Source organism: Cervus elaphus, chromosome 27, assembly GCF_910594005.1.
Source record: "Cervus elaphus chromosome 27, mCerEla1.1, whole genome shotgun sequence".
NCBI classification, from domain to species: Eukaryota; Metazoa; Chordata; class Mammalia; order Artiodactyla; family Cervidae; genus Cervus; species Cervus elaphus.
The window spans coordinates 62605444-62621586 of record NC_057841.1 but is presented as its reverse complement, the minus strand read 5'-3'; the positions used below and the strand labels follow the sequence as shown (position 1 = coordinate 62621586).

The window sequence follows — 16143 nt, the reverse complement described above, 5'->3', positions numbered from 1 at the left end:
CATACAGTTAAGAGCTAAAAAGGTTAGTTGGATAAATTTAACAATCATCCTTCTCCTGAGAGTGGCTTTGGACTATAAAGGAGATATATGGAACTACTAAACATTAAGAACTACTACAAATGCCGCTGCATTATTTTTATGACTATCTCTTAACCATATTAGATTAAATGCACTTTGAGGACTGGGCCATGTCTATTTCAATCCTGTGACCCTCCTCATAAAACCTACACATACATACACACACAACCACACACAAAGTTGTGGCACATGAGTAAAAAAATTTGCTTTGGAAAAAAAAAATCAAATACTTCTCACTAATAATGAGTACCTTTAAGTCTAAAACTAATTAGTCATGCTTTCCTATTACATCCCAACACTTCCTCTAATACTCCTCCATTTAATAGGAGGAGGAAGTATGACTGGCTCAGAATGCATCACAAGCTATGTGTGAGGATTAACTAAGCTAGCATATGTAAAGCATTTAGAACTGTGCCTGATATATAAAAAGATCTCAATAAATATTCTTCTCTTAGAGAATATTCTTTTTTCACATTATAATGTAAATACTTTTTGTCTCCTCTACTAGGAAGCAAACATAGGAAAAAGGACTAAGATCAAGAACTAATCAACTTTTTAGTAAAAGCAACTATTTAATATCAAAACGTTCAACTGAATCTGATAATGACTATAGAACACAGAAAAGGTAAAAAACACTGGGTAAAATACAGCACACAGAACATACATATTATTTATGCGTTTCAGTACTTAGCTAAAATAGGACCTAGTTCAGTTATGGTCCATTCCTCTTTAACACAATTTAACTTAGTAATTACTCGTGATTTTTTGCAGTGATGTGGACTCTGCTATGTGTTAAGTTCATGTCAGACATAAAAATTCATGTATCTGATCTGCAAAATAAGAACTGAAACTCTTCTAGTTTGACAATGTATTAAATAGCTGAAAGATGCATTTCAAAACACAGGACACATACTAACCTATTGGGTTTATCAAAATGAACTGTGTTTTTACTTGATGGAGAAGAAGATGGTATTCCTTCTCTTTCTCTCCTGGGGAAAGAATGTGGGAAATTCTCTTTAGGAACAGTGGAATCAACTTCATCTGATTTTGAAAGATGGACATCCTTATTTTCTCCCTTGTCCAAACTATTTATAATTGAATTCTTTCCACTGTCTTCAGAGTCTTTGTGGGGAGACTGATCCAAAGAAGGCTGAACAGAGTCACAAACTACAGGGCTGGCAAAGTGTTCATTTTTGAGGAAGTCCATTTCACTGTAAAAGAAAGAGAAATTATTAGTGAAGAATTGTATTTTTTAAGACTTTGGCAATAGCATAAACCTCATACTGGGTTTAATGCTTTAAAAGTATAATATATTAATAGAAAGTGGTTTGTCAACAAATGAATCTTTTCTGTACCATATATATTGATGCTTCATATAGAAACGTAGCCACAAACTCTTACAAAACATAAAAATGGTTTTGTAAACTATGCTTTGGATTATCACTTAGCCTTCTTCGTGTGTGAAATGTGGAAAATTCCATCTAACCCATATCAGGAGTATAAGAATTAAATGAAATAATGAATGGAAAATATGTATAACACTAGCACGAAGAAGTTACTTTATTACTACTGATAAAACCTGAAGAAAGTAAAAAATATCTTACTCCTTGGTTCTAAGACACATATGATTTTATGATTATTACAGTGATTAACAACTTTTTTGGGGAAAAGAACACATTAAGTATATAAGCAATTATAAGATTTTTTTCCCCCCAGAAGTATTAGGATATGAAAAATTATAGCTTACAACTGAAATATTATCTTATACGCTTATATAATCTGTCAATTTCTTTAATAATTTTAAGAGGTTTTATAGAAATGATGATTAAGTACTAACCTTTCAAGTCTTCTGATTTGTTCCATCAAAGACCATTTCTCACTATTTAATAAACTAATTTTATCTTCTAATTTCTGTACTAGCAAGGAGTTCTAAAATCAAAATGGGAGAAAAACAGAAACTCAAGATCTCATAGTCTGCTTTGACATGGCTTAAACACTTTTTGTGGACTTGATTATTAACAGGTCTCACCTCTACAGTCTGAGGAGTTTCAAGGGTTGAAGGAAGGTTGCCTAAAACTGGTGTCAGAGCCTCTAATTCGTCTTCTTCTACACCGCTGGCCACGTCCACAAGGTCTTTCCCAGTTACTTGATGATTTCCAAAATCCCGGTAGAGCTGCAGTAAGTCTGGAGGTTTTGGAATGTTTAATCCTACATCATCCCATAGTTCAAAATCCTAAAAGATAAAAAACAGTAGCATAAAAAAATCTATGTGGCAGTTTTATCTTGCATCTTTGAGATGTATCTTTTCCTTATTGCTAATCTTGAAAACTCAACATAATTGTGTGATAATGTCAAAGTGTATGTGCCCGGTGAATAAACATCCTGGAAGTCAGGAAGTGTCTAGGATTAGAGTGTGAGATGCACCCCCACCTCATACTTGGAAAATAAGGGAAACAGGGTCCTCAGTGGAGAGACAAGTTTTCTTTACAGCAAAAAGGATATTCTGGACTTCGCTAGTGGTACAGTGGATGAGAGCCTGCCTGCAGATGCAGGGGACCTGGGTTTCGTCCCCGGTCCGGGAAGATTCTACCTGCCTTGGAACTACTGAGTGCAAGCTCTAGAACTCGAGGGCTGCAACAACTGAGCCTGCAACCTGTGACTACTGAGACTCACGCACCTAGAGCCTGAGCTCTGCAACAAGAGAAACCAAGGAATGAGCAGCCCATGTACCCCAGAGTGAAGAGTAACCCCAGCTCACCACAACTAGAGAAAGCCCGCGTGCAGCAACAAAGACCCATCATAACCAAAGAATTAAAAAATAATAAATTTCTAAAATTAAAAAAAAGTATATTCAGAGAGAAGTTGAAAATAAAGAATGTTTATTTACAATAAGAAAATTTCACATAGCACCACAGAAAGGAAAGATAGGAAGTAAAAGAAAGAATGGGCAAGAGGGAACCAAAAAACAGTAAGACAAGGATTATATGCAGATAAAAATATAAGAAAACTATCAATAAGTGTGTATTGAGTGTTACTATACATGCAGATACAGAGATGAACAAGAGAGTCATTTAGCCTCAAGAAGATTACAGGCTAATCAAGGGAGATAAGAGATAATCTTAGGTAACAATAGAGCCATTAAGATAAAATCAGGCCACTGATATAAATGATCAAAAATAAAGTCAGGTAAAAAGTCTTACATTTTAGGCAGAGGCTAGACATGAAAGGAGTGAGGGCTCTAGGATAGAACTGCTTTAAGGTCAGTTGAAATGACCATTAAACATCACTTTAGTGGTTAAAGAATAAGTAATGATGAGCACTTGCACTGCCCTTTATAAAACATTTTTATTGGGGTATATAATTAATAAATAACAAACTGCACAATTTAAATCCAACTGTTTGTGACCCCATGGACTGTGGCCTACCAGGCTCCTCCGTCCATGGGATTCTCCAGGCAAGAACATTGGAGTGGGTTGTCATTTCCTTTTCCAGGGGATCTTCCTTACCCAGGGATCAAACCTGGGTCTCCCACCTTGTAGGCAGATGCTTTTACCATCTCCACCAGGGAAGTATTAAATCCACAAGCTAATTTAAAATGTATAGTCTGCTAGGTTTTGACATCTAAGTACACACCTGAAGAGATCAGTGCAATCAAGAAGATGGACTTGGGGGCTTCCCTGGTGGCTCAATGGTAAAGAATCTGCCTTCTAATGCAGGAGGCACAGGTTCGATCCCTGACCTGGGAAGATCCCACATGTCCTGGAGCCACTAAGCCTGTGCGCCACAGCTACTGAGCCTGTTTGATCTAGGGCCTGGGAGTTGCAACTATTGAGCCCATGTTCTGCAACTACTGAAGCCCACACCCCTAGAGTCCATGTTTTGCAACTACTGAGTAGCCCCCGCTCGCTGCAACTAGCAAAAAGTCAGCACAGCAATGAAGACCCAGCACAGCCAAAAATAAATAAAGCAGAGAGAGAGAAAAAAAAAGATTAAACACCAAAGCTAGGAAAAAAAAAAGATGAACTGTTCACTCCCCAGTTTTACTGCCTGCTTGTAATACTTTCCCCTTTTTCCTCACAGATGCCCTGTTCCTAGGCAAATACTGTTCTGTTTTCCGTCACTATTACAAGTTTACATTTCTTAGAATTTTATATATGTGGAAGCATACAGCAAATACTCTATTTGTCTGGTTTCTTTCATCCAGATTATTGATTTTCAGACTAATCTATGTTGTTGTATCTGTCAGAGGTTCATTTTTTTTTTTTTTATTGCTGAGTTAGCATTTCACTGTAACGATACATCAAAATTTTTTATTCAACTTCCTGCTTTTGGATACTTGGGTTGTCTCCCTAATGTCAGCTATTATAAATAAAGTTGGTGTGAACACTATGTAGCAGTCTTGGTATGAACATCTCCCTTCACTTCTCTTGGACTGTAATATCTAGGAATGGAATGATCAAGTCATATAGGTGGTGAAGGTTTTAATTTTTTTAAAATAGACTGCCAAAAAATGTTCCAAAGTGACTGCACCATTTTGGACTCCCAAGAGCAATGATGATATTTTTACTTACTCCACATCTTTGCCTAGACTCGGTACAGTCTCAGTTAAACATTCTAGTAAGTGTGCTATGGTATTTCATTGTGACTTAATTTTTATCTACCTAATGCCTAAAGATGTAGAACATTTTTTTTCATGCGCTTATTTGATATCCATATGTGTTCTTTGTTGAAGCATCTGTATAAATGTTTTGTCCATTTTTTAAAAAATTGGGTCTTTTTTAAAATAATTATATTCATTTTAGAGAGTTCTTTAAATATTCTGCATAGAAATTCTTTATCAGGTATGTTACTTGAAATATTTTAACTAATCTATGGCTCATCTTTTCATTTGTTTAGAATCGCCTAAGAGTAGAAGTTATTGACTTTGATGAGAACAAATATTTGATGAAGAATACCATACTTTTGGTGTCATATATAAGAAATCTTGGCCTACCTTCCAGGGTTGCAATGAATTTTTCCATGTTTTCTTCTAGGAGCCTTATGGCTTTATAATTTACATTTAAACCCATGATCCATTTGAATTACTTTTTGTATATGGTGTGAGGTATGGTTCGAAGTTCATTTTTGGAGGTATATAGATATCAAAATGTTACAGTACAAATTGTAAAAAAGACTATACTTTCTGAATGGAATTTACTTTATGCTTTGTTAGACATCAAAAGATCATCTATGTGTAAGTTAATCTCTTGACTCTCCACTAAGTTCCAATGACCTGTCTGCATTTATGTCAATAAGATACTGCCTGAACTATAATACCTTAAAGTCAGCTAGTTGAAGTCCCCTAATTTTGTACTTCTTTATTAAAGTTGTTTTGGCTATACTATGTTACTTCCATTTCCATAGAAATTTTAGAATAAGCTAACCTCTACAAAAAAAGTTGGCGAGATTCTGATTAGGATTGTGTTAAAAGTACAAATCAATTTTACAGAAATTGACACTTTGACAATACTGAATCTTATCTATTAGCACAATATATCTCTTCTTTATGTCCTCTTTATTTTCTTTCAGCATGTATAATAGTTTTCAGTGCATAATCCTTCATCATATTTATACCTAAGTATTTCCTATTTTTTTTATACTTTTATAAATGGTATCTTTAAAATTTGAATGTCTATTTGTTGCTAGCATACAGAAATACAATTCATTTTTGTTTACTGATCTTGTATCCTACAACTTGTCTATCATCACTTATTATAGTGTCTTTTTTAATGCAGTCTATAGGATTTTCTATATATATAATCATGTTACCAGTGAAAGTTTTCTTTCTTCTTTTCCAAAATATATGCCTCTTCTTTTTCTTGCCTTGTACTGGCTAGATTCCTCAGTATGATGTTCAACAGAAGTACTGAGAGCAGATATTCCTGTTTTATTCCTTATCTTTCTCATTAAGTGTGATGTTAGTGATAGTTTTTCTGTAAATGTCTTTTATGAATTTGAGGAAATTCCTCACAATTCCTAATTTCTTCAAAGCTTTTATGGGAAAGACACGTTTGATTGTGTCAAATGTTTTCTTTTGAGATGATCATATGATTTCTTTTCTCTTTTGAAAAGTTTCTTAAAATGGTGAATTACAATGATTGGTTTTTGGACTAATCAATCTTATGTTCCTCAGATAAACCATTTGGTCACTGTGTATTAGCATTTTTACACATTGTTGGATTTGATATAGTAAAATGTTATATAGATTTTCTACATCCATGCTCATGAGGAAAATGAGCCTGTAATTTTCTTTGTTAGCCAGGTCTGTATCTGGTTTTGATATCAGAATTATGCTGGTCTCACAGAATGAGTTTTGAACAATACCCTTGTCTTCAATTTCTAGAAGAGTTTGTGGAGAAGTGGTATTACTTCATTACTTCTTCCTTAAATATCTGGTAGGTATCTACAGTGATATAACATTGTTCATTTACTTTACTTCTTCCTTAAAAGTCTAGTAGCTATCTACAGTGATATAACTTTGCTCATTCCAGATTTTAATAATTTGCTTCCTGTCTCTCTTTCTTAATAAGTCAGGCTAGAGGTTTATCAATTTCATTAACCTCGGAAACCCTGTTTTTTGTTGTTATTAATTTTTCTCTGTTGTTCTCTGTTGCCTATATCACTGATACAGTCTCATTTTTAATATTTCCTTCCTTTTAACTTCTTTGGACTTCAGTTAATTTTCTTTTTCTAGTTTCTTAAAACAGAAACCAATCTTCATCAATTTGAAATCTTCTTTCTTTTCAAGTCAGTATTTTGGTGTTGCAGAATTTTACTGTATCTATAACTTTTAAAAAAAATTAAACAAGCTAGATAAAAGAGTAAATAAGTACATTATAAATTAGAAAGGAAACAAATTATTGTTAAAAAAAAAAAGGAAACTGTACCTGATCATCATTTTCATCTGAAAACGTTATTGATGTCAGCTTGTAGTTATTCTTCAATAAAAATTCATTGACTAAGAAGTTTAGAGCTCTCTTTTCAAGAGGTTTGATTGGCTCCTAGAGACAGATAAAAGATGGATACACTACTGTAAGTCTTCCTCTTTCAATACTTGTCCTACCATTTCATATGGAAGATACTTTTAGATCTGACATTCACCCACCTGAATTTCAGGACTTGATTTATAATTTTTTCGTTCCTGTAAAGGAACTTCATGTTCTGGTGGAAGAAAAGACAAATAATATTTTACGCTTTTACATTTGAAAATATCTCAGCTACTTCTACATTGTCAAAGTAGGAAAAGTCTCAAAAAAGTTGTATGTACACCACCTGCAGCCTTTGTCAGGTTGGCTCGGAGGGCCTGAATGGTCTCCTTGGCTTTCCGTAGTTCAAACTCCAGGACTGGACAGGGATTTGGAATAAACACACACAGGCATCCAACCAAGAAAAGGGAAACAAAAATAAAAAATAAAAAGCAAGGATGGGTATGAAAAAAAAATACAATTTGTATTGAAAACAGAAAGCATGCAATCTTTATGAAACTTGTGAACGCATGCAGCAGAGTTGATTTGCGAGCAAACTGGTGAATGTTTTCCATAGTTTTAGAATACAGGGGACTACTGATCAAATGTTCTAGCTGTCTGACAAGGAATAGCTCTATTTAAAAATAAAATCTATGGCATATTCTCATTTAGGCAAAAAAAAACCTTAGGTGTTGTGCTTCACTCAGTCCAGGTAAGAAATGTAATGGAATGTTTCCAGGTGACATAATTTTAGGGGAAAACACAAAACTTAGATGAAGTTCTAGCAAATACAGTTAAAGAAAATCTTAGGATTAAAAAAAAAGTATTTATCTAGAATAATGTTATAAATCAACATACAGAAACAGTGAATATATTCCTTCATTAAGATGTTGAAGAAGTATGTTTTAAGTATCTTACAAATATGGGATGTCTTATCAATTTTCCTACAAACAAGTATATGTCTTCTATAAACAAGCACAGATATGTTAAACACGTATCTAAAAAAAGTTCCAAGGGATTTATTTTAGGTTTCATTTAAAGCCAAAGAACAGACATACGTTTGTTTTTTAAGTTACAATTAAAATCATTCTAAAGTAAGTGATTGTGTACAATTCTAAGAGTGTAGTTATCTAAGGATACTGAATAAAATTAAGTAGAATTTCAAAGTTTCTGACAACTCTTCAAACAGATATTTGTTCACATTAAGAGGTACTAATGAAACTTAAAGATTTCTCCTGTTACTGCAGAGTCTAATACAATGAACATGAATACTGAGGAAACATTTTAATGAGATTTTTGAAATGTTTCATCATGACCAAGATTTAACTATGTCTTTACTGGGAATTTTCTTTAAAATATATAAATACTGCCATGAAGAAAAAAGTATTGGGGGGAAAATGTCATTTCTGTGAAGAAAAGCTCTGAGAAAATTAAGTGATCTTTGTCACAACTGTATATTAAAAATATTATTATTTAAATAGTTCTGCATAAAGATGAGTAAATTTAAAACTTTACAGATGCAACTTTTTCCTGATTGACTAATAAACAGAAAAAAGAAGATGGCAAATGAAATGCTATCAGAGACAACAAAGCTATAAAAATATATGGAAAAAATAGAATTCACTCAGTTTGCACATTTTCATTAAAAACTTAAGATGTAACTGAATCACATCTAGTACAGAAGGCCAATTATTTTGATGCACAGAATTTCACTGCAGCAACATGGAAGCACAGCTAAAAATCAGATGACGTGTATATGACTATTTCTTTTTTTGGTCATCAGCAATGCTGATCTGCAAACATTTCTGTGCAACAAAGTAGAAACATTTTCCCTAAAAATTACACTTCTGGAAACTCTTAGAGTTTGTATTTAAAGTCAGACTGCACAGCTTTGACATGTAAGGTAAGTACAGAATAGATTTATTTTTCTTCTATTTCAAAACTCTAGGTTTTGATTTAAAAGCACTTCACTATACCATAAGCAAAGGAAGTATACGTATCATACTTTCAGTATCACTTACAATTTACTAAGACATATTACAGAACAATTGCAGATCAGAAATGCCCTGCACCAGAATGATAGAATATGAAAAAACAAAACAAACAAAAAAACTGGTTAAAACACAAACTGTGGGGGGAAAAAAAAAAACTCAATTCAACTTGTGAAAGTTTAGGTGACCAAGAGCAAAACAATGAAGGATCAAGGCACAGAAAGCCAGAAAAACCCAAGTCAGACGGCAAGAATTTATATTTTTATGCACATCTACACACACATTGTCAATGCCATTAAAAGTTACCACTGCTTTTAAAGCTAGTGCTTATCAAAATGAATTCACTCTGCTGCATGTTTCTTAATATATAATACAGACTTTAAAAGACAAAGGCATATTTTTGAAGCTACAGCACATCTTTATAAAGGCACAGTATGATCAAATAATTGCAGTTATGTGAAAAAGTTTTACATGAAAGGTCTGAACAGATATATTTACACACACATGAATTTGTCACTTCTTTATTAAAAGATATTGGATTAAAACTCAAAACTTATTACTTTGTAAAGTGATACATTATACCAAGCAACCTCCAAGTAGTTTTCAAATGTTATAATTCTTCATAAGAATGTTTGAAGAAGTGAATGTTTTTAAAAAACACTATAGGAACCAGCTACCAGCCTGCTCACTCCACTACCCCAACCCTCTACTAGCCCAACACTGCTGAATGCAATTTTAGTGGAACTAAAGTAATAACTGCAAAGATATAGGTATATTGTAATACTGCATGTTATAATCTTACCAAAAAATTAATGACTAAGTCAGTATCAGCCATTCTAGATTAGCTGAAACAGTTATTTCTCAATCAAAGTTGGATAATACTGCTATTGTATCAGGGGTACTTGAGTGCTTAGTTAAAGATCAGGCACTCTTGACTTGAGATATATGCAAGTGTGTATCACTACTATCTTAAAATACTTGTTAGCTTAGTTCTTTAAGCACAAAACTCAAAATAATGGTGCTCTATAAACATGTTCATTTAGAGATCTTTTCCTCATTTAAGGAACACCTGCACAGACTTGAAAAAATTACCAGATTTTTAAATTTAGGAAAATGATGATGAAAATCATCACATACATATATATAATATATATCACACACATATATAATATATATATATATATATATATAAACACACACACACACACATATATATGTCAGATCAACAGTTTATTAATGGTTAGAGCAGACCCTACATTTGCATCATGGGGCAACGGACTCAAAATCTGTGTTATCTATAAACTCCTTCTGCCCAAGACTGGTACAGGAACATCAAACAGATTTTTGTTCCTTCTCAGTAAGGTTTACATGTGATCTAATGACAGATGACACAGTAATTATCTCTTCTCAATTACTGGTCTTTCAATTAGCTTCTAAGTTACTACCAATGGTTAGTAAAGAGACAAAAATCTCTTTGGAAATGGGAATTGTGATTAATTTAAATTTTCAGCCACATATCACACACGTGGTTCAACAACAGGCTATGGTACAAGAGCCCTAAGAGTCTAAAGGCTATTATCTTGGAATAACATGTATTTTCTTCCTTTTCCCAGTGAAGAGGAAAGACTGCATCCATTCATTCATTTATACTGAAGTATCACTGACTTATAACACTGTGTTAGTTTCAGGTGTATAGCATAGTCATTCCATTTTTTTGTAGCCTATATTTCATTATAGGTTATTACAAGATATTGGATATAAACTTTTGTGCTATGAAGTAAACCCATGTTTAGTAGTTCGTATCTGTTACTCCTGTACTCCTAACCTGTCCCATCCTCCCCTCTCTCTCCGCTTTGGGGAACCACAAGTTTGTTTCCTATGTCTCTAAGTCCATTTCTGTTTTATATATATATATTCACTGGTATTATTTTTAGATTCCACATATAAGTGATATCACATATCACTTATTTGTCTTTCTCAAGACCGCATGTATTTATATATTAGCATTATATAGTAAGCAAAAATTACTTTATTTCCCCAAACTTAGAGAAAGAGTATAATCTTCAGATTAAAAATATAAGGTCAAAACTAATTGCCAGTCCAGGTTCGATGCATGATACAGGGTGCTCAGGGCTGGTGCACTGGGATGACCCTGAGGGACGGGATGGGGAGGGGGGTTCAGGATGGGGAAAACATGTACACCCGTGGCGAATTCATGTCAATGTATGGAAAAACCAATACAATATTGTAAAGTAATTAGCCTCCAATTAAAATAAATAAATTTATATCATAAAAAAAACCTACCAACTATTTAAAATTTTCATTCTTAGTTATGTTTGGTTATAGCATTTTGCTTAGTTATAACATCTTGCTTTTACATCCATGTTTCCCCTAATTGAAAATACCAACATACCTAATAACAAGAATAATGATGGACCTCTTAAATTTTTCAGGTTTTCAAATAAAAATTAGAGGAATGAAAATAATTATGTGGTCTATTTCTGGGTTGAAGTTATTTTCAAATACATAACCATTTGAACAATAATACAATATACAAAACTAAATATATTTGGTTAGTTTCAAAGAAACTAAAATACCATGTATTTAACACTTAATAAATAACATAAAACATATAATATCTAACATTTACTATATAATTAAATATACCATAATGCCACTTAACAAATGATATAATTAGGAGGATGAGCCCTAAAATTATGGAAATAATTCCCGCTTGATTTGCTAATTTTCAGATATCACTGATGTGATTTGCTCCTTTGACACAGCTGTCGATTAACAATGCTCACGACTAAACCATGACCATGGAGGAGGCAGCTGCACTGAAGTCTTCCGATGACTCCCCCTCAGCTGACACTGCTGTTGTTCTCATGGCTCACTCCTCTCTGAGCCTCTGCTGAACTAAAAATGATTGCATCATTTTTTCCCCTAAATCATGTAATACTGTTTGAGATTTTTAAACATTCAATAGCTCTTTTCTCAAGCAATAAATGAAAAGCACATATTGGAATGTCATTTTACATAGGTCAAACTTAATCCTTCACCCTAAGAGGTGGCATATGGTACAGAGTTGTGGGCTCTGTTGCTGAGCTATTCTACATTTGAGTCTTAGCTCTGCCACTTAAGTCTTAAGATTCTCTGAGTGCCTCGGTTTCTTGGGGAGTGGAAGATGAGGATAATTCTATAACCTAATGAGTTAACATACATTTACAAAATGTTCAGAAAGGAGCGAGTGCTATATAAAAATCAGCGCTCAAAAGCACTCGTCTTTATTCATCATGACTACGACAAGCAAATATATGGCAGGTTTTAACAACCCTGTGCCAGTAAAGGGAAAAAAAGAATCAACAGGGTTGATGAAGAGGGGAAGCCACAGTGTGGATGCTCCCTGACCCCACAGGGCCCTCACGGGCTCCACCCGTCCCATGTGGCATCTTTCCTACGCCGGGTGTGCCCGCCATTCCGGTGGGTTAAAATACGTAGCTGAGGGTGGCTTCCCATCTATCTCAGAGTCAACATCCCGTGAAAACTACAGCTCCCATAAAGACGTTCAGGAACGACTTCAATCACTGAGTCACAGCCTGAAGCGCCAGAGAGGCACCAGTCACTGGACGTCTGAGGAGCCAGGGCTTCCACACTGGCAAATTCAGAAGAATCAACTGGCCTCATCTGATGTGGGCAAATACAGAGGGTACAAATTGGTCTTCTGAAATCCCTACAGATCCTATGGTGACGCCAAAAAGGCAAAACTGGAGGGAGGGTGGAGAGGGGAAGGAGACTGGAATGTGGAACCAAGCAACTAAAAAGGATGCTGGTCTTCTTTTTGGAATGGGCAAAGTCCAGGAAACCCTGAGTGGGCAGAGCATTGACAACCTCTATTTTCAGGATCACAGGAAAGTCAAATGAAGTTTCCAGAGGGATGCAGTGGCGGCCAGGGAGAATCCAAGGAATGAAGACAAAGCTGTGATCACCAATCAGCATGGAAGTATTTAAACCAATTTTTAACCATCAGCAGAGCTGCATTGGTATACACCACGCAAACATTACTTAGCCCTGGTCCGGGGGATAAAAGGAATCAGGAAAGCAAGGTCCAAATAACTTCGCACTAAACCATGGCTGACTTACACCAGTTTTATATTTATGTGGCTGTAAACTGTTAGCTGTAAGCAGAACTCAGTAGTTTTAGGCACACATAACCAAAAACTCAGAGCATCACCGGGAAGAGCAGCTGGGGGTTGCTGAACATTCAGGAATGCTCCCTGAAGCCAATAAATTGGTAATATAACTTTGTGTGATAACTATCTAATTCTATTCACATACAGAACTGTAGAAGGAAGAGAATTTTTCAAGTCATTTCATTATTTCTGGAATGTCAAAAACATCCAAATCTGTCTTTAGAATCTTACCTGCCACTCTCTCATCTGTTTCCCTGTTACCATCATCTGAATATCTTGCAAAGTCTAAAGAATCAAGGGTACTGATGCTCCCAGCTCGATCTGTAATAAATCAAAAACAGAAAAAAAAAAAAAGGAAGAATTAAACAGCTTTTTATTTAACTGCCAAAATAAGGGACTGGAAATCAATTACCTATGATTTTTTTTTTCCAGTTAATAAACTATGATTCTAAGGTATAGGAATTCTATTAAAACTATAAGGTGAAAATGCTCATACTAATTAAACTACTTTGAAGTAACTCAAATTTCCCTGCCCAGATCTCTAACTCCTGAATAAGACACACACAGGGTATAATGCAACCAGCCTAGCTAAGGACAACAGAACTGCAAACAATTTGGATTTTATTCCAAGTCCAATGGAAAAACAACAGAAACACACGCATTTTTAGAAACTGGCTGCTGTAAGGAAAGTGGTTTGCAGAGAGACCAGCTCAGAGGCTATTATGTAAATCAACTATACTCCATTGAAAAATAAAAATTAAAAAAGAGAGGCTATTAGAGTCATGTAAGGGCTTCCCCAGTGGCATTAGTGGTAAAAACAAAACAAAACAAAAAACAAACCTGGCTGTCAGTGCAAGAGACATTAAGAGACTTGGGTTCGATCCCTGGGTCAGGAATATCCCCTGAGGAGGGCATGGCAACCCACTCCAGTATTCTTGCCTGGAGAATCCCACAGACAGAGGAACCTGTGGGCTACAGTCCATAGGGTCGCAAACAGTCGGACACAACTGAACTGACTTAGCACAGCACACAGCACAAAGGTGTGTAGGTGAGAGATGATCAGATCAGGCCTAGAACAGAGGTACTAGAAATGCGAGAAGTGGTCAGATTTGGGTTATTTTTTGGTGTAAAACTAACATGTCCCAGTAGTGAAATGAATGTGGGTTTAAGTAAAAGAAAACAAGGTGATTCCTGAAGACTCCATTTACTGAATTTGTAATATGAGATGCAAAAGATGAATGCAGGGCCTTTAGGAGGTCTGTGTTTTAAGCGCACGGGGGTGGTATGGAGTGTTCTTAGCTTTAGGCAAATTTTTAAGTGTCTCTAAACAGAAAAACACACTGTAAAAATTCTCACTTGAAGGAAGAAATCAAAGCTGACACTTATTAAGGGAGATGTATCTAGCTAATGCAAAGAAGGGACAATAGGTCAACTCTTTATTATATCATGCTACTTACAGAGTACTTATTATTTATATATTGCTCTAAGGAATAGATTATCTGTTTAGAAAGCACTATCTGGGCAAATAAATGCAGATTACAGAAATATAGATGTGAAATCCACATATGGCTCCCCCATCTCCTTTTAAAACAATTAGTATATGCCAATAACTGAAATGGTTGACTTTTCAAATAGAGTTATGCTATTATCAGTGTACTTTTTATCTTTAAATTCCTATTAAGGTGAACTAAGTGAAATTCTATACATAGTACTCTTCTGAGAACACACTGTTTGTATTCAGAGAAGCATTTAATTTCTTTGCACTTTAATTATATCTGATAAATAACAACTTACTATTAACTTATGTTGTAAGATAGTATAAACAAATAATAGGAAATCAAGTACACCGTTCATTAGAACGTAATTTATTTAAGCATAAACCAAGAAATATCAAATAACAATATTTACTATAGAAATCTCAAAAGTTCATATTAAAATGGGTTGAAATTAGGAATACTACTCAGCAATAAAAAAACTACTGATATATGCCACAAGACTGAATTTCAACACTTTATGATGAATGAAAGAATCTTTATACAGAATACACACTGTGTAATTTCATTTACATGAAGTTTTAGAATAGACAGTAGTAATTTATGGAAGAAAAAATCATTATAGTGGTTCTTGGAGTCGGGGGCTGACTGACTGGGAGGAGGTATGAGGGAGCTTTCTGGGGTGACACTGACTGACAGGAGACTGGGTCATCACAAGTGTATTCATTTGTTAAAATTCATCCAATAGGACACTTGAGACGTATATTTTACTGTCTTTAAATTTGCCTCAAAAGAAAAAAAGGTGAATTCTAAACATTGAGCCCAAGTCAGTGATATGCATGCTGAAATATTTAGAGGGAAGTATACCGGTACTGAAAAGCTTCTCTGGTAGCTCAGTCGGTAAAGAATCTGCCTGCGGTGCAGAAACCTGGGTTCGATCCCGAGGTGGGGAAGATCCACTGAAGAAGGAAATGGCAATTCACTCCAGTATTCTTGCCTGGAGAATCCTATGGACAGAGGAGCCTGGCAGGTGAAAGCCCATGTGGTTGCAAGAGTTGGATACGACTCATCAACTAAGGGCTTCCCAGGCGGCGCTAGTGGTGAAAAACCTGCCTACCAATGCAGGAGATATAAGAGATGCAGGTTCGAATCCTGGGTCGGGAATAGCCCCTGGAGGAGGAAATGGCAACCCACCCCAGTATTCTTGCCTGGAGAATCCCATGGACAGTGGAGCCTGACCCTACAGTCCATAGGGTCACACAGAGTCGGACACGACTGAAGTGACTTAGCACAAACAAACAGCAACTAAACCACCACCACCACCGATAACTGCAACTTCATTTCAAATGCACAAAAAAATAAGATGAACTTTCAGATGGGTTGA

General features: G+C 35.1%; 1 protein-coding gene across 2 annotated transcripts in view; it reads right to left on the bottom strand.

The window, feature by feature from the left end:
* The window catches only part of RELCH (RAB11 binding and LisH domain, coiled-coil and HEAT repeat containing), a 113217-nt gene that overhangs the window by 71514 nt on the left and 25560 nt on the right, over positions 1-16143 (bottom strand). For both annotated transcript variants that reach the window (XM_043889331.1, XM_043889332.1), the window contains exons 2-8: positions 13498-13587; positions 7390-7461; positions 7223-7278; positions 7005-7118; positions 2108-2311; positions 1916-2007; positions 996-1289 (exon numbers count right to left, since the gene is read on the bottom strand). In XM_043889331.1, the coding sequence (XP_043745266.1) occupies positions 996-1289; positions 1916-2007; positions 2108-2311; positions 7005-7118; positions 7223-7278; positions 7390-7461; positions 13498-13587 (922 nt within the window). The remainder of the gene's footprint in view (positions 1-995; positions 1290-1915; positions 2008-2107; positions 2312-7004; positions 7119-7222; positions 7279-7389; positions 7462-13497; positions 13588-16143) is intronic.